General features: G+C 51.9%; 2 protein-coding genes across 3 annotated transcripts; both read left to right on the top strand.

Moving 5' to 3' along the window:
• Window positions 1-2,537: 2,537 nt before the first annotated feature.
• Window positions 2,538-5,247, top strand: LOC112883173 (transcription factor bHLH130-like). Of its 2 annotated transcripts, none has more exons than XM_025948428.1 (7): window positions 2,538-2,848; window positions 3,000-3,511; window positions 3,677-3,996; window positions 4,087-4,233; window positions 4,322-4,387; window positions 4,514-4,582; window positions 4,780-5,247. In XM_025948428.1, the coding sequence occupies exons 2-7, from the start codon at window positions 3,046-3,048 to the stop codon at window positions 4,843-4,845; spliced, it is 1,134 nt and encodes a 377-aa protein (XP_025804213.1). In that variant the 5' UTR covers window positions 2,538-2,848; window positions 3,000-3,045; the 3' UTR covers window positions 4,846-5,247. The 2 variants fall into 2 exon arrangements, with proteins under 2 accessions (XP_025804213.1, XP_025804212.1); XM_025948427.1 differs by having other exon boundaries at window positions 2,539-2,848; window positions 3,022-3,511.
• A 5,277-nt stretch (window positions 5,248-10,524) lies between these two features.
• Window positions 10,525-12,112, top strand: LOC112881917. Its single transcript, XM_025946843.1, has one exon. The coding sequence runs from the start codon at window positions 10,628-10,630 to the stop codon at window positions 11,765-11,767; it is 1,140 nt and encodes a 379-aa protein (XP_025802628.1). The 5' UTR covers window positions 10,525-10,627; the 3' UTR covers window positions 11,768-12,112.
• The last annotated feature ends 7,035 nt before the right edge of the window (window positions 12,113-19,147 follow it).

The following is a 19,147-nucleotide window of genomic DNA, read 5'->3' as shown; positions in this document are numbered from 1 at the left end:
AGCGTCTGCTTACTTTGATCATCTTCAATGATTCGATTCACCTGCCTTATCCGCGTCATTGTTTTCTTACCTGAAGAGGACCATAATCCCCGTGCCAGAGGCAGTACTCGCTGTCGGCCGCTTCAAAAACAAGAGAGAGAGAGAGAGCGCGCGCGCACCCCGCCAAGCACTAGGTTGGTTGTTTGGATCAAGAGCTAGGTTATTTGGATTCAAGAGCTAATGTCTAAGTACTCAACTTTAATACTAACTTCTCGAAATAAGAGTGCTAATAGGGTGGAGAGTGCTAATAGGGTGGCCTACACTTTAACCAAGACTTAAAAATTTTAGCATGAAATATAAGTTCTAATAAGTGCTAATATTTAGCATCTAATTTTAGCTCATCCAAACATACCCTTAGTTTGGATGGTTAAGGCAGCTCTAAGGCTCTAATTAAGTTTAGGCTTTGGCTACCCCTCTATTAGTTTTTTCGCACGTAATTAGCTCCTCCTTTCGCTCTCTTCTACACGTCTGCACCTGACAAAAACTTGCTCTGAAAAGGAAAAGGAGGCGCAAAATCTTTGCTTCATGAAGATTGCGAAAGCAGCGGGAAAAGATGAATGGCAGGCAGAAAAGTTGCTCGCTGCATAAAAGGTGACGCGTTACTGAAAAGATATAAAAGATAAAAAGGTGCGTGATTTTCACGAGACGGAACTGCTACGACCTCTCTTCCTGAACTATTTGTTTTCTGAAACATCGTTCGACCTTTTTTTCCTCGCAAAAGACTGAACTTTTTTTTCTGTTGAAAAGCTCGATTTCCAGTGTACGTGCGGTGTGCAGCGTGCACATGTGGTGGACCTGGAAAATTCTACAGATCCATGAGCAGTGAGCAAGGCAGGTTTGCTAGTGGGCAACGAGATCTATCGTTTGGGCGTCACTTGCTTAACGCGTACGCGACGCGAGTACCTGGACCGGGCCGACGCGAACAGGCTCGCCGTTTCAGCAGACGGAACGGATCCGCCTTGGTGTGGACGCCCGGAATCTGCACGGCAGAAGAAGCTGCATCCCGAGCCCCCATTCGTCTCGTCCGTTATCCATCGCACCTCGCACCGTCCTCGCCCTTTGGGTGGGCAGCAGACGAGAGTTGCAGAGAAAGAGTGCTAGCAGCTAGTGCAAGTAGGAACACCACCATCAGAGAACATTTCTCCTTGCAGATTGGTTTCAGAGTTGCAGGCTGGCGCCTCCTCTAGCGCACGTTGCTGAGCTAGGCAGGGCTTCATCGTCGTTGGTCAATGTCACAACATGATCACAATCCTGTTTTCAAATAAAGAAAAAAGAAAAATCCCAATCCATGCAGCGTGTCCCTGTTGCGACCTGCGCTGACTTTGCCGGAGGAGAGCCGTTGGGGTTGACAAGATGCACAGGCTGACTTGAATCTCTTAATCAAGCGTTTCCATATGGTTTGACTTCTCGATCGCGACCTAGTAGACTGGTTGAAACGGAAGGGTTGACTTGGGCTCACCAGTCGGCACCACCAACCGTTCATGAATACGGTATCGAATGAAACAAGCAAGTCACCGTTCGGTAATGCATTGGGGTTGTCACCAGGCCAGAGGCCTCGGCGTCAAAAAGAAAAAAGAAAAAACAGAGGCCTCTCGTTGTATTTATAGCACAAAACAGAACAGGATTAGAGCGCCCGCGCGGGGGGGGGGGGGGGGGGGGGTTGTGGTGTTGGGGGTTTGGAAGAGAGTGAAGGGTGAAGGAAGTGCCGGGGGTCAAGCTCTCTTTCACCGTCGCAGCGAAATCAATAATAGTAGAAGATGCCAGGTACTGGTGCAGCTGCACTGGTACTTGAAGATGGAAATGGATCAGATTTGTATGGATACGGATATCTATTTTGCTGTTTTCTTCTTATTTCTATCCTTATAATAAAAGCAGATCGAATTCGTACGGATATGAATTCAGATATCTTTCCTTCACATTTCCATCGCTGATGATGTCGGTAACATTCCCGCTGTGAGCTAAACAGAGACATCGACAGAAAAGGGTTAACGGATAAGCGAGGCCAAGCTTTCACGCCGGGACGGCGCCGTCACAAACGCACACTCAAAGAAGCTTTCACCCGACGAACGGCGACACCCCCTCCTCGCGCAATCTGGATCGAGGCAAGGGGGACGAGAAGGTATGAAATCCAATATTTTTCATGGAGAGGATTTTTTAAAAAAGAAACATGTTCATTTTTTTCTCTGAAAGAAAAAAACACACATGACGAATCCTCTTGGGAATGGTGGAACGGGAAAAGAACACCCTTTCGGCCGGCGCCACTTTTTTCCCACCCATGCCGCCGTCACCTGATCCCGCGAGGGAACCAACGCCGTTTCGGCGACTGCAACAGCCGCACGCCGCGAGCGTGTGGCCACACGCCCGCATCACACCACATGCCGGTCGGGGCCGGGGCGGGACGGGGGCGGCCACATCGCCATCGCCATCGCCCTCCCCTCCGTCCCTCCCCAGCCGCGGTTGACGAGCGGCGCGTGATTATTTATCGAGCGCAGCATCACCGCTGCCCCTTTCTCCGCCCCCACCGCGCACCGCCCCGACCAGGCACGGGAACAACGCCGCCCCTCCTCCCCCTCCCCTCCCCGCGGGCGCCGTCGCCCCCCAGGCCCCCACGCCGCCGTTCCCTGCTGACCTGACCTGCCCTCCGCTTCCGCATCCGAAGCCCGCCTTCGCCTCGTGCTAGGGGAGACCAGGGGCCTCCTCGAGTCCCCGCCGACAGCTCCCGCCGCCTCCTGGACGGTCCAGGTGGATCCCATCCGCCGACCCTCCCCAAGAGGGGCTAGCTCAGCTCCCTGATCTGAGCTGAAATTAGGTAAGCTCGTAGACCGTCTCCATGATTGAGGAACCTTTTATTTTGAAGATTTTTAGTCAATTTCTACATGAAGAAGACGAAGTGCAATTTGCTTGAGACACTGCCCGTAAAGTTGTTCGAAAGCTATGGTTATATGAACAGATGGCCAAAGTTGCCTTTTTGTTCTTGCGCAGGATCTGAACAGTCCGGGCGAGCTGATGTACGGCTCGCCGGTGTCCAAGGACCTGAACCTCCCGGTGCAGCCGCCGATGGCCTCGTCCGGGCTGCTGAGGTACAGATCGGCGCCCAGCACGGTGCTCGGCGAGCTCTGCGAGGACTTCCTCCCGGCCGGGGCCCGCGCCGCCAGCCCTGATGCCGGCGCCGACAACGTCTTCGCCAGGTTCCTGGCCGACCACCACATCCGGGACGACAAACCGGCGCCAGCGCCTGCCCCGGCCGCGGGCCACTTCGCGAGTGAAGCAGACATGGCCTCGCAGCAGCAGCAAATGATGTTCCACTCCCAGCACCAGCAGGAGATGGTGAGCGCCAAGTCCGGGCTCTACCGCACCGTCAGCTCCGGCATGGAAACCGCGTCCGCTGCAGGCGCCGGCGTCGGTTCCAGCAACCTGACTCGGCAGAGCAGCTCCCCCGCCGGATTCCTCGATCATTTGAACATGGAAAACGGTTGGTCCCTCCTTAATTCGGCCTTCTTTTGGTACTACTGCAGTTGCCATTCCCTGCTTGCTTCCTGCGTAGCAATAATTGCAGTTCTTGGGGAGTTTTCTTCTTGGAAGCATTTCTATTTCTGGAACTGAGCGTGTCCCACCTACGCCGTTTTGCTCAACTCAGGGTACGGGGCCATGCTGAGGGCGGGCATGAGCATGGGCTTCAGGGACGGCAGCAGCGCCGCCACGGCCGACTCTCTTGCAGGTGGCAGCAGCAGGCTAAAGGGGCAGTTCAGCTTCTCATCACGGCAGGGCTCGTTGATGTCACAGATCTCAGAGATGGACAGCGAGGAGGTCGGAGGGAGCAGCCCAGAGGCTGCCGCTGGTGGTAGGGGGTACATCCCTGGGTACACGATGAGCTCCGGGTGGGAGGACTCGTCGACGCTCATGTCGGAGAACCTATCTGGGATGAAACGCCCTCGGGATTCGTTAGAGCCTGGGCAGGTATGCTCGTCACTGTATTAGCTCTTCCATTTCTCGTAATATATCTATATTGGTGAATTAACGAGGATTTGCATGGTGCCATTGGTGCAGAATGGCCTTACACACCAGTTCAGCCTGCCGAAGACGTCTTCGGAGATGGCAAATATTGAGAAATTCCTCCAGTTCCAGGACGCTGTGCCTTGCAAGATCCGTGCCAAGCGGGGATGTGCCACACACCCACGCAGTATTGCCGAGAGGGTTAGTGAATACCCTTTCTTGTATGGAATTTCTTCAATTTCGAGTCTGTGGGTGAGCAACTGGCTGATGTGTGATCCTTGCTGGCCAGGTGAGGAGAACAAAAATCAGTGAGCGAATCCGAAAGCTGCAAGAACTCGTCCCAAACATGGACAAGGTACCTGACATTCTGTAGTCTCCTCTCCCCAATAGGCAACGGAACATTGTGTGGTTACCAAATTTTCTGTGCTGGGGGCCACTCCATAATTGACTTGTCTGCAACCTGCACTTCCATTTCCTGCAGCAAACCAACACTTCTGACATGCTGGATTTGGCTGTCGACTACATCAAAGATCTCCAGAAGCAGGTTAAGGTAAGCAATTCAATAAGTTCTCCGCAAATGATCACTTGTCGGTAGGTTAATTAGAAGGTCAACCTTCCTGTAGCAGTAAGGTCTAAATCAAGAAGCTTGCCCTGAAAGAGAGAACTGTGCCTTTTATTAGACTTATCTGAATTACATGTTCCAGAACAAAAATTTGAGAGTTAATTTCTGCGATTTGTTTGTTGAAGGTGTTGAAGGAGAGCAACGCTAATTGCGCATGCTCAGTTATCAAGAATCAGCAGCACTCTGATTGAAGCCCCCAACTCGGCAATGTACACTGCACAAGACCTGCAGACGTCAAAAGCAAGTTCACTCGGCATAAAAGATGTAAACACAGCTCACGTTTCTTTTGAGGGGTTTTGAATAGCAGCAGTTGGGAGGCTTGTCTACAATGCTATGTCACTGTATGAGCAAAGGGGCATGGATCGGTGGCATCATCAAGTATTCAAGTGACAAGGAGATGGGTGGAAGTGGAAGTGGGGAAACATAGGAGAAACAATTGTATAGTTTGGTTGTAACTTCGCTATATATACTACCCTTTTGGTCGAAAGTTATTACTTTACCCCTACTAGTGCAGCTGTAAATGTGCCGCAGATAAATAGAAGAAAAACTTGAAGGTGTTCAATGGAAGCAATATTGTTTCAACTCTATGAACATATCATTGAATTGCTTAGCGTTCTCTAATGAGGAACAGCCCTTGTGCTTCCTTTGGGACCTTAGGCTGGTTCTGAAGCTGTCCGTAGCTAATCTATCTGGATGCTTAATACAGCAGAGATGCAACACCGACTGAAAGATTCAGGCTCTGGACAGGGGAACTCGGATTGTTCCATCGCCTAGGTCTTCTCTGCACCAATCCTCAAGGACCTGGTCAGGTTAGGTCATCCTTTTGTTTCAGAACCTGAAAGACATTTGAACTGATCCATCTATTCAAATATAGCAATTTCAACCTTAACCATTGTTAAATATGGTTAACCCCCATAGTATGTTACCTATCACATGCTTTTTTAGCTACTGAAGCAAGCATCTGCACACAAACAGCACACACCAGATAATATTTTTATTGCAACACAATGACTTGATTTTCTATCCATATTATTTTGGTGTGAGTGCATACCTGTGTGAATGTAAATGTGGTAGCCAGATTCTTTTGTCATGGTGGCATCTTGCAGGGGATTAGGAGCTGGTGCCCAACATTATTTGCCTTACTTAACAACTGAGACTGCCTGGGAGCTGACCTGTTTTTTATGCAGAAATCAAGGCGCGATCAAGTTCCAGTTGTCGTCATGACCTCTAAACTCATTGGGAGGTAAAGAGTTTTTGAGAGTTGGGATGGTTCTCTAAGAAGATCTGATGCAATTATGAGTCTTTTTAGGGGTAATTGGGTTTTGCGCACATTGGTGTATGTTCAAGCGTTCTCTGATGCAGTTAGGAGTAGTTCTTTAGCTAAGCACGCACATGCCGTAACTATTTGCAGTCTGGTCGCTGTCATAACATAACGGTCTTTCCACCAATGTATTTCATCAGCGCACGTGTGGGCCACGTGAGGTTCTTGCGTTGGAGATCGGATCTGAGGAGCCAGGTTGGGCTGGTAGCTCGGGTTATAATAAGTGGGCAAGTGCTAGGTTGATAAAAATGATTGGATGTTAGTGTTTTTACCTAAATACTATGGAGGTGTTTGGTTTGGAGGAGCTTGTAAGTCTCTTGCATAGAGAGACTTATTGGTATTTGGTTGTAGCGGTTTATAAAAACTCTATAGTCGGTAAGAGGGAAACAAGGGTCGTGGAAGCAAGGAGGGGATATTTTGGCGGGACCTACAGAAAATAAACGCCGTAAGCATCACTTAGAGGAGTTTATGGGTATAAGTCTCACATATAAACCTTCATATTTTGATAAAAAAATTTATTAGAGGTTTATTGATGGAGCTTATTAAATAAGCTTCTCGAAATTAAACACCCCCTGCGTGATGTAACATGTGTACAAAGAAGCATCTGTGGGCTGAGCCCGTGCTGCAGCGCGACCCAGCACAGCACAGGCGCTGGCTCCGCCCGTAGATCTGAGGGTCCCCGTGTCCCATCTCTCCCGACTTTCTGTGCTTTTTCTTTCCCCTCCACCTCCGGTTCTTGTTGGGTTAGACACTTACCGTGACTCTCGGCTGATGGGATCGATCATGCATGGGATCTCTCATCTCTGTTAACCTACTGCGAGCAGTATTTGTTTACGGTTATACTTCAGGAGCATGTACACTTGGCTAAAGACAATCAGGCAAATTTGTCAGAAGTTTATAGTCCAAGACTGCGCAAAGTATCGAAGCTCACATGGATCGGTAGCACGGAGTATATCGGAAGATCGCATCACGCAGTGAATTCTCAAATCTTTCTGCGATCTGCGTACATGAAACGCCGGCCACCCCTGGCACGTGAGCTGTGACTGTGAGCTCGAGGTGCTTGTCCCCGAACCGACGAACAGGCTGATCGACGTGGACCGAAACGGCTGCCACCTGCTGCTGTCCCTCCGTGTCCCCAGCACGGCATACAACTCAGCTGCTTGGAAATGGAACAGCGTGCTGTGCTTCCGGCCCTCCGCAGGCCGCAGCGTCAGCACCCAGTCCATCTCTGAAGCAACCATCCGCAGTAGCAAACCATCACGGCGATACAAAGAAAATCAGCGAATGCCACCACGTTCATACGAGTGGTGCATCGTGGACCAGCAAGGCACCTACGGGCTACGGCTGCGGGCGCTGGGGGCACTGCAGAGCAGAGCAGCGAGGAGAGAGAGACGGAGGATGGCCCAGTATCTACGAGATGATCGGACAGGAAGCCTTCCAGTGAAAAAGAAAACTGCTCGCATTGGAGGCACAGGCACCTGCTGGCGGCGCTGGCCCGCGGGCAAATGCAACGGCACGCGGCAGGCCCGCAGAGGACTTGTTTTGCTTCGGCTGGCCGCTTCCGCGACGTGGAACCTTGGCGTGATAGCGTCGCCAGAGCCGGGAGCAGATTAGCAGCCCTGAAGTTTTGTCCGACCTCCCTCACCTCAAGCAGTCTGGAATCTGGAGGGAGGAGGAGTGCGTGGGCTGCGGAGCTCGCGGCCTGCCTTCGCCCGCGCGGGCGGTATGTGCGCGCGCCTGTGTGTTGCGGCCAGCGCAGCCCATTCTCCATAGGCCTTCATCGATCATACGTTGGATCAGTGACCACGAAGGCCTTTTCTCATAGCCGGTGCCTCAATCAGGCCCATTCCCCGTAGCCCCTCCGCCGCAGCAGCGACGATGAGTGGGCGAGCGGTTGGAAGGAAGGTGGGTACCACGGCTCAGAGCGGGGCCTACCTGCTGCCCCTGGCTCTGGCAAACCAGCTGGCGCCAAGTCAGCACGGGTGGTATTTTATTTCCCAGGCCCACCACCACCCGGATGGGACATTCCGGCCAGGTCAGCAGCAAATAATTACGAGCACCCCGAGCGTACCAATGTCGGCAGGAGCGAATGATCGTCCTCTACCGCGTTTGTTTATTGCGATTAAGGTCGCGTTTCGTCCGTTTCGTCTCGGAAGGTTAAAATTTACCACTGTCACATAAAAAGAATCGTATTAAATAAAATCTATTTACAAAATTTTTTCACATATGGTGCTAATTCGTAAGATGAATTTAACGAGCCTAATTAATCTATGATTTGCTACAGTGATATTGCATTAACAATCCGCTACTCATGGATTAATGCACCTTGTTAGATTCGTCTCATGATTAGTCTAGGGCTTCTGCAATTATTTTTATAATTAGACTTTATTTAATGCTCCTAAATAATAATTGATGTGATAGGGCTAAGTTTAGCCTTCCGGAACCAAACACCTCCCAACCTACTCAGCTTTTTGAGATGATCTCAACCGTTCATCAACTCAGTGAAGCTCTAGAAAATAATTTCAGATTTTTTTATCAACACCAACTACATAAAAACAAATGCAATTATACACTTACTACGAAAACAATCAATTACGTTAGTCTAAACAGGTGCAAAATTCCAATTCTTATCTTATCATACAAACGCATCTGTTGTAGTTATCATTGAGAATAGACATGATCTAGTAGCCCTTAGAAAACGTTATCTGAGCACCCAATCTTGAGCCATTGAGGGATGCACCTCTTCCTACCTTGAAGCAAATCAGCATGGATATTATAGAAACGGTCGCAAAGATACCAACTTGATGGTTATCATATGGAAAGATATAGGGTGAAGGAATACTTTTGGGCCATATTCCAACAGAGCATGAACGACATATCCTGGTATGCTCGACTTCATCTTGGACCCCACGATGAGCTCGTCTATGACGGTTGCGATGCTTTGTTTCATCAGGAAGCCGCCTGACAATTGCTTTGATATCTTGCCCATGACAATGTCGTTTCCGTCTCTTTTTATGTGGGAACTATTACCTTCCGCGCTACAGGACAGGTGCTGAATGGGCGCGTCTCCTAACTTCTCCTTTTCTTTTAGGGGAGTCTCCTAACTTCTCTTGCTGGATTTAGATCGCGATGTTGACAAATCAACTTTTTAGGAGGCAAAATACTCTAGCCAAGTTTGAAATGCAGCGATTTCATTGGTAACATCGTGGTTACCCCCCCAACCCAACCCACCACGTTTGAAACTTCCGTGAACTACACGCATATTTTTTTTCTTCCGCAAAAGTGAAGTTAGCTGCAATTTTCTTTACGTCGCGCTCTGAATTTGACTAAATGACTAATTTGAAATTTGGGCCCCCTTCCCAGAAATAAAGCAAGCCAACGTGCATCGAGCTACTGACAAAGTCGCTCCGTTCATACGCTGCGCCACACTATGTATCATAAATAGATCCATTGCGATCGTGCACCGGCAGCAACTTTAGTGTTCTGCAGCGTTAGGTGCATTATCAACTAGCGTTAGCACCTTAAGCAAAGTGCAAAAAAGAAAAGGGTGAGGAAACAAGACGTACCAAGGAATCCAGCACGGAAGGGAGAAAAAAAAACGCGGCCCTTGCGCACTTTCACAGCGCGTTCTGTTAAACGTGCCCGTGCAGCGCAGCTACAGTTTTCCTTTGCTGGCACGGTAGAGGGATGGGTGGCCAGCTGCGCTACAAATCAGAACCTTTTAAACTGGCTCACCGCTCACCCCTCCCTCTGTCCTTGCTGGGCGCCACCAAGCCCATCGCACAAAAACCATTCGTTCATGGCTGGCAAAAAGCGAGAAACAACAAAGTGTCAATGTGGCCGACTGAATATTCTCATTTTTTCCAATTGTTTTTTATAAAAAAAACAGGGTGATTTCTGTTTATGCTGCATTTCAAAATTTCCTGCCTCGCATCGAAAAGTTCAAATTTCATGGCCTTTCGTACTGGTCTTTTGTAAAATTGAACTTGGAGTAGTACGTGCCGTCGCGTTGCCTCCACGCCGTGAGCCAAATGCTAGGCCTGTTGTCTCCCGGCTACCGAGGGAACTGTCAGATCCAAGAATGGAATGTCCTTCTAGGGGTCAATAATTACGCCCCCTACTGGGTCCGGCCCGACTCGATCTTGCCAACCAAACCTACCGACCGACACGACTCCGGGATGCTAATCATGAACCGGAAAATTTTAAAAAGAAGAAGCCCATTTTCGACTTTGGCATCCTACAAATCTCGGATGGCCGGGAGGGGCTCGGATTTCTGATCTCCAAATTTCAAAATTCGAAAACTCAACCACGGAAATGGACATGCCAAATCGATCACTGCGGTATCGGATCCTACGACAGCTAGGCGGCTAGCCTCAGCACCGCCCGAACAGAGAAGCCCGTCTCGTCTCTCTCTCTCTCTCTCTAGTCTCTCTCCCCCCGTCCTCCTGTCCTCTTCCTGGTGCCTCCCCTTCCCTCCTCGCAACTTGCGATTCCCAAATCCCGATGCGCCCTCGCGACTAGCAATCCCGCGTCCGCCCCGGCGCCCCCCCCCCCCCCCGCTCCCCCGCCACGACCGCCCGCCTCCTCCACTCACCAGTCGCCTCTGCCCCCTTCCGCTGGGCCCGCCGCCGCCGCCGCGGCCGCCTCCTCCCATGACGTCGCCGTCCTCGCACCACCCGGACTCGTCCTCGGCATCCTCCACCCCGCGCGCCGGTGCCGGCAACAGCAACGGCGGCAACAACCACCTCCACCCGCCGCCTCTCCCGCCGGCCCCCGCGCCCACCCCCGCCGCTCCTCCCGCGCAGGCGCACGCGCACGGGGGCCCGCAGGTGCGCCTCATGTGCAGCTTCGGCGGCCGCATCCTGCCGCGCCCGGGGGACCGCCAGCTGCGCTACGTCGGCGGGGAGACCCGCATCGTCTCCTTCCCGCGGGCCGCGGCCTCCTTCGCCACCCTCGTCGCCGCGCTCGCCAAGGTCGCCCCGGCCCTCTTCGCCCCAGGGGTGCCTCGCCCGTCGCTCAAGTACCAGGTGCCCCAGGACGACCTCGACTCGCTCATCTCCGTCAGCTCCGACGACGACGTAGACCACCTCATGGACGAGCTCGACCGCCTCCACGACGAGGCCGCCGCCGCCGCCAGGCCGCTCCGCCTCCGCGTCTTCCTCTTTGCGCCCTCGCCCGATGCCGCCTTCGGCTCCATCCTCTCGGGCACCGCCGGCGATGCCGCCTCCACCGACCAGTGGTTCGTCGACGCGCTCAACGCCCCCGCGCCGCACCACATCGAGCGCGGCCGATCCGAGGCGTCGTCGATCATCTCCGAGGTCCCCGACTACCTCTTCGGCCTCGACACTGCGTCCGACGAGCCCAGCCCCGGCCCCGCGGCCTCCCGCAACAAGTCCGACGCCGCGGAGACTCCCCGCCAACACGGCGACGAAGACGAAGCGTCGGTACCCGCGCGCCAGGCGCCGTACGTCGCGGAGGGAGCATCGTCATGGCCCGCCCCGCCTCCGCCGTACATGGCGCAGCCCGTGTACTACTTCCCTCTCCCGCCGCCTGTCCACTACCTCGACCCGTCTGCGCAGGGCGGCTACATGCCTCGCCCGGTCTACCACATGGTCGGTGGCGGAGGAAGCGAGGTACCCGGCGGAGATCTCCACGCGGCCGGCGGCGTCTACGGCGTCCCACACCCCATGCAGGCGTTCCCGCCGATGATGTACGCGCCGCCGCGCGCGGTCGTCTACACGGCGGAGGGGCAGCCGTTGCCGCCTCCTGAAGGTGGGCCCCACTCTTCCTAGGCGACTAGGCTGCTCGTGGAGTGGAGAGCCGCTTCTCATTTCTGGATCCTGATGATTGCAGATGCCTAGGCTTAAGGATTTTTGCATTGCTGCGCGCGTGGTAAATTTTATTGTTCGTCAGGTTCTTGTTGGTTGGTGTATAGTTGAGGGAGGTGGACGATGGATGGATATTGCAATTTTCGTCGAGTGGACAAATATATTCGTAAAATATAGTTGTATAGTGTAGTATTCTGTGTGATTAGTACCCAAGCTAATGCAATGTGGATTCATATATTCTGGTTCTGGGTGACAAATTTTGGGCATTTTATCTCATAAAACTGGAGGTTGGGTGAATGTTCTCAGCAATATGTCTTGTAAAATGTTCACTTATGAGATTCGGATGTTACATGTGGAGCCTTAGTTTCTGATGAGTGGTTTGCTGAATTACAGACAGCTGATTTCCCAGCAGTTGTTTTATTGGTGCACTGAATCGATGAATTGGATCTCTAGTTTTAATCATACAGATCATGTTTATCCTGTTTGCATCATTAGTTTGATGAGTTTATCTGTTCATGTTGGCATTGTGTTTACGTGCTTGTGGTTCATCTCCAGTTCTCTTCTTCCGATCTTCAGTGAGGCTGTGGTATCCAGCATGTTCTGATTCTGAACTCGAAATAGCATGTAAAATATCTACTTTTCTTTCTGATGATATATGAAGACGTGTTTTGTGCACTTTTATTACATAAACTAAACGCTGGATGAATGTTCAAAGCAATCTGTGCTGGAAAATGCCTGTTTTCTTTGGTACCTTGTGTGTTTTGTGGAAGCTCAATTCCAAAGAAGTGTGCTGGGTACATGGATTGTAAATAATACTTCCTAGGTGGAGTTTTTTCTCGGTTTGTTCTAAATTTGATCTTTGATATCATATTTGTCTTGTTTGCCTTGGTAGTTTCACTATTTGAGTTGTTCATTGTGGTATTGTGTTTCCATCTTTGCGTTGATCTCTTTACTCTGAACTGCTTGTATATTCTACTAGTAATTGGTCAGTGGCATTTCCTCCTGATGATTCTGGACTTGTAATGCGTGCGAAGTATCCAGCTTTCTTCAGAGTACTAAGATTCTTCAGAGAATGTTCATTTTTTTTTGGATAACAGAGAATGAACATTTTATAGGCAAGTCCCTATTCGGACGTGAGATCAATAACCTGTATCGTTTTATAGGAAGAGGCAAAGTATGTGTAGTTGTTCCAGCAAAAAAAAACTGTGGGGATATATATATATATATGCCGTTACACAACTGGAGCTCTTGAGAATGTATAGTGCAGATGCCCAGGTTCAGGAGATGCTGATCGTTCAGCTGCCACAAAAGGGGGTCCCCGTCCCAGTAGATTTCAGGAATCATCAAAGGTGGTATATCTGTATATATGTGCAGAGAAACAGGTGTCTTGCTTCGTACAGTGCCTGCAAATGTACAGTTTGAAGGCAAGACGCAACTGAATTTATAGCGACAATGCCCTCTGAGGGCAGGCAACAGAAGTAAAAGGAGTATATGCTTCAGAAACTACAGTTCAGCGACACGTTATTTTTTTCTTTTCACTCGGTAAGGCCAGCAGAGGAGGGGTACACCAGTGCCACCACCAAGGTGGCCTGGGACGCGCCGCGGAGGGGCGGCGCCCGGGTTCGAGACCGGCGGGTGCGCTCCTCACCTGGAGCCGCACCAACCGAGCTACGCTCAGCTTGCCAGCGACACGTTATTATTCAGAGAATCGGGGGAATCGGTTTGCAGATTCCAACTTTTTTTACCAGTGGTGCCTGTTCAATGACAGCCCCACTCTGGCCGTTGTTTTGGAGCAGATGACCATGTTCTCGGCGGTGTCCCATGGCGCGATGCAGCCGAGCGCTTCAGGCGATTAGCAAGCATGAATCGGCCACTCTCCACTCATCAATCAGCTCCGCCGTGTTCACGAACGACGCCCGGTGATCGCCAAGCGCCGGTGGGCGCGGGACCTGAGACGCCTCAAGCCCCTGGGTGAGGTCGTGGGCACGGGTGTCGTTAGCGAAGGTCCCGCCGCGGCGGCGTTCGCTGAGCTGTGAAAAGAAGCCAAAGGTCAGCCACCGGCACGCACCAGGATGGCAGGGTACGCTTTCGCTTGGCAGCGGCTGGCCTACGCCAACGAGTGTCCAGCGGGTTCATTTCATAGGCAGAATTTGCCGTGTAGATGGCCGCCGCTGACCCGCCGGGGGCGGGAGGCGTAGCAGGGGATCGAGTCGGCGCCGAGGAGGAGGTCCGTCGGCTGCCCATGACCGGGACGCGGTCGGCGGGGATGCAGCTGAAGGTTTGGCGCCATGCGATTGTCCGCCACCGCAGGGCGGCTCACCGGCCGGCTTGCCCAGCGAAGCACGGGACCGGACGCGCAAGGCTGCCTCCGCGTAGCGCATGTAAAAGGCGTCTACACTTAATTAAAGGTTCCCGACCGTGCACGTCCAAAAGACCGCACTCGTCGTGGCCTTCGGACGGCGGTCACGTTTGGCAGCTTTAGATCGAGGCTGCCGGATTGCTTGCTTGCTTGCTTGCTGAATGAACACCATCTGAACTGAACCGAACGACCCTAGTTTTATTATCAGGCGAATGCAGCTGCTAGTCTACTACTAACTCCTATGTGGCCATGTCCCATGGGCACGGCGAGGTTGATGCGCACGACATCATGAGAACATGTCTCGAGCGTCAGGTACTCAGGTTCAGTCTGATCGTGCTTCCGCAGCGGTCTTTGGACGGAATTCTTATCTATCTTTCTTTTCGAAGAAAAAATCATATACATGTTCTAATTTTTGAGATTCATGTCTATCTCAGATCGCATGTCATGCAGCCGCGGAGAGCGCCGAGCGTGCGGAGCCGGTTTGGGAATCTAGAGGACACGTGTCACTACCTGATTGGGATGGTTGGAAGAGAATCTAGCATGAATCTCAATCTATAAATGATCTTTTCTTTTAACGGTAAATGCGTTTCCAAATCCGTTTGCACCATCGCGTTCTACAAAATTAATCCAATGAAATGAGATCCAATACGATATATTTTTAAATTTTTGAATTTTTTTCATAAAATTCAACATTTGGAGTATATTGTTTCAACATTTTCAAAATACCATTTCAACATTTTTTTGAAAATTTTGACTTAGTTTTCCTGAAATGTTGAACTAGTTTCCAGAAAATGTTGGATGTAGTGTTTTAAAATATTGAATGCAACAAAACTAAAAAAATATAATTTCTATCTCCTGATAGGTCTAATATGTCCACGTCAGTGGACTGTAATTTATATTTTAAATATATTCTATCTTACACTGGCAGTAGATGATATAGAGATATACGGCATGCGCATTGCCATTGTGTAATATGTGGGCCAATTTTCTGCTAATCGGATTTTATTAGGCTTTATAGATGTATCCTATCTTCCACAAGATGCATAGGGACACCCGTCTTTGGACCCTCCTCCATTCCTGCCTGGCTGGCCTGGAGACCATCGCAGACTGGCCCAACCATCGCTCGATTTCGGCCTGGCAGGCCAGGACAGGCCTGACTCGTATCGGTGCGTTTACTTGCAGAATAAGCCCATTAAAGCAACTGCTGCTGTTCCATGGGCTCGTGACGGTCCATGACGCTATGTATGTACATGGGCTGCTCGCCTTCAACTGTGGGCCCACTAATACCAACCCGAAATTGGGCTTATTATTTTGGGCCTGTAGGTTCTATTCCCCGACCACGCCAGGTTCTATTCCCCGACCACGCCCAAAACCTTCATTTCGGCCGTATGGTGTACGCGAGCTAGCGAGGAAGCAGAGTGGCACGTCGACGGCGGGCGGACACGGCGGAGTGAGCTGACCTCCACGAAGACCGCAGGGCCAGCTGACTCGAGCCGCCGTGCTTACATGTCTGGCTCGCCCCACAACCCCCCCCCCCCACCCCCCCCCCCCCGGCGGCCGGCGAAAGGCTCGCCGCACCGCACCGTAACACCGAATGATTGTGCCGTCTCCGCATGGGGAGACGAGAAAAAGGCGCCGCCGCTGCCGCTGCCGCGCGGGATGGAGCACGCAATGTCCCCGGCGGCGCCCACCACCCACAGCCACACCACTGCGCGCGGAGGCGGAGGTCAGCCGCCGAGCCACGCGCGCGCGCGCTGCCACCCAGACGGCGGCGAGTGATCCATCGATCGACGGCTTGATGGATGGCGGGGGACCTCACGGCTCACCCACATCGTTCCCCGGCTCTTGTTGCTGCTGCATCATAGCATGGCGCCCGGGCAGCATCATGCCTGCACGTACAGTACCATATCGCTCGACATCCCATCGCTGTAGGTTCTGCATTGCAATAGCCGCAGCTTCTGATCATGAACTCGATGGTCGATCGAGTACGCAGCGGACAGCCCCGTCGAGCGATCAGCGTGCATGATGTGATGATGAACTGGGAATACACGGAACGGGCGACGGCCGGGCGCAGGCTGTGCTTTCGTGTGGATCGCCGTCGTCTGACCTGCGCCCGCGCATCGCGCATGCCTGGCGGCCTGCATTCTCATTCTTGGCGGATTTGCAGGCAATGCGCCACGCCGTGCCAGTCTAGCTAGTCGAGCCGTCAATCTTTGCTTCTACGTACAAGCTAGCTGGGTGCTAGCAGGTAGGCCACCGGTTGCACAGCTCCTTTGCAGCTCGTTGCTGGTGATGCTGCTCAGCTCTGGCCAGTTCTTCAAAGGACAAGAGATTTGAAGTCCAAGGGTTAATGCCGCTGCATTACTGCGTCATCCTGCACAGGCAGCTGATCTTTCGGACGGTCCAGTTAAAATCCCCTTGATTCACACGACCGTGCCGCACGTCCAGACCTTATAAACTATCGGTCACTTTGTTCAGACATGTGTCCGGACTCCGGAGTTAAGCTGCCTCTACCGCGTACTTGCCGGAGTACTAGTGGCACGTACACAAAGTGCAAAGCCGTGCAGCCTCTTGATCCCTTCTGAACACTGCGTCGCTGTAGGGGCTCACGCTCGCGCACAACTGAAGGACAGAGTACTAAGCACGCGGCAGCGATCGAGACAGACTGGCTGGCTGGCTGGCTGGCTGAGACTGCCCAACACACCCCCCCCCCCCCCCCCCCCGGGCGGCAACAAGCAAAGGGACATGGAGGAGGCCGGGGGAAAAGCTAGGAGTAGCAGGGAATGCGAAAGCAAAAGCTTCGTTCTTCACGGTGGCCAGCGGGCTGGGGATCGAGGAGATCTGCCATTTGGGGTGTTGTCTTCTCCTTTCCCCCTGCTTTGCGGTTGCGCTTGCGCGGCGCACAGGCGGACAGGCCACGGCCAGGCCTAGGGTTTCTTTCTCTTGCACCTATGCAAAAGGGCGCGTGGACGACTGCTGCCGATAGCAGAAGGCAGAAGCGAGCATCGGGCAAAGCAGAGGCAGGCTTGCCCACCCCGCGCAAAGCAGAGGAGATGATGATGGACGGACGGACGCCTGCTGCGTCGGTTCGTTCGGGCCTTCCGTTTGGGAACGAAATGGACTAGGCAAAGGTAATAAATAATCAGGCAACTTCTTTTGCGTTCAACTTTTGCCGTTTTCTCTCAGGCTTCATGCTAGATTACACATGCTGTCAATTCACACTGTTATTTTTTTTCATATAAACAGAATTCACACTGACACACTGTTACTTCTCTTTTAGTTGCATGGTCTCCTTATTCTAATTGCACCTCCCTTTTTTATGGTTCACAAAAAAGGTTAAAAGGTTATACATGCCAGGACAGTGCGAATGATGAGGCTGCAATTCTAGTTTAGATCTCTTGTAACGCTGTAAGTGGATGCTAGCGATTATTTATAAAAAGGTTCAGATAAAAATGTATCTAGCATTTGGTTGGAGGATGGAACCTTGGCGTGCATATACAAACTAAAAAAAACAGATGCGTGGCTAATCAGTTGGGCTATATGGTCCTGTCTCTGCTGGCTATGCACATATCTAGCATGAATTCAGCCGCCAGAAACAAAAGCAGGCAAAGCCAGGCCACGACAGAGCGAATGATGAGGCAGCCTTTCTGTCCCTGCACCTGCCATGTACTCCACGTCTCCACTAGTAGCCGGAGCTATCGAGTCGAGACCGTGGAAAGATGGCTAAGCTTTGGTCTCTTCAGGTTATCTGGTCGCGGCGCTCTAATGGCGCGATCGACGCCGCTGCGAAGGGAGGGCTTTGAGAAAAAAAGAGGGGAGCAGTGGAAGGAAAGGTGGCTTGGAATGTTCTCCGGGCCTCTTCTGCCGGCGCTTTGGCGCCACCGCGCCGGGCCGGCGAGATCCTGACTGGGGGCTCCGGCGTGGTCCGTCGCGCCTTTTCAGGGAGCCGCCCATATGGCCGCCATGTGCGTGGCCGCGGCGTATCAAATCTGACCTGGGTGGCTGGGAATGGGAGGAGAGCTGGGTTATCAGATAGAGTATACAGCTCGGCGTTGGATATGATCCATCCAATTGGCAAAGAAAACGGTGGATTAGATTGGAGTTGGGGTGTTGGTGCTGCTCCTGCTGCTGAAATCTTGTCTGCATAAAATGAAGTAGCAAATGATAGTACACAAACGGAATGCTTAGTTCGAAGAATGAGATAGTGAACTGTCGATCGGATCGTAGCTTTCAGTATTTTTCAGAGTTCCAGGAAACTCCCAAGCCAGTTAGCAATGCATTCAGTGCTGGAAGTTAAAAAGCATGGTTTAGAGGTTCAGGTTTTGACGCGAGGTCACGCCTGATGACACAGTCCAGGAACTGATGACGAAAAACGAAACAAGGCTCGCATCGCACACGAGCTTCACACCGAGGCACCACACCACCACTCCGCTCCAGCGACCGCACTGTCGAAACCTTTTATTCCTCCCTGCTGTCCATCCTTTCGGCTTCCTTCCAAGCCTGCGCTCTTCACATGGGCTCCTTATCGCTTAGTATTCTACATTGGTCTATGCATGGTGCGTGATGGAGAGCCCTAGATGCATGGGAGTGGATGAATGTCCATCACAACCACAAGTCTTCTGATACATCCCAGAGACTTTAATCATGGATCTCTCTCACGGCTCTGAGGACGCGCCCTTCTGCTCCGCTTTGACTGGAGAGAGAGAGAGAGAGAGAGACAAAGAGGAGAACTAGAGACCATGTTCTTCAGATACGATGCGTACGTAGCTGTCACTTGCACAAGGGTGGCGTTGCCGAAATGAGCGAAAGGGTCGATGCGCGCTGCAGATTTGTCTGATGTCCTCCGCTTGCACGCGAATAGTACTGCGGTTCAGCTCTGAACCCTTGCAAGTTTTTTTTTTCAATAGAAGAACCATTGCATACAAATCCTTGCCCATGATTGCAGCACAGCACTCTTACAATCTCTACCGACTACCGCATCTAGC

The sequence above is a fragment of the Panicum hallii genome, chromosome 2 (genome assembly GCF_002211085.1).
Source record: "Panicum hallii strain FIL2 chromosome 2, PHallii_v3.1, whole genome shotgun sequence".
Taxonomy (NCBI): domain Eukaryota; kingdom Viridiplantae; phylum Streptophyta; class Magnoliopsida; order Poales; family Poaceae; genus Panicum; species Panicum hallii.
This window is presented reverse-complemented; position numbering and strand designations above follow the sequence as displayed.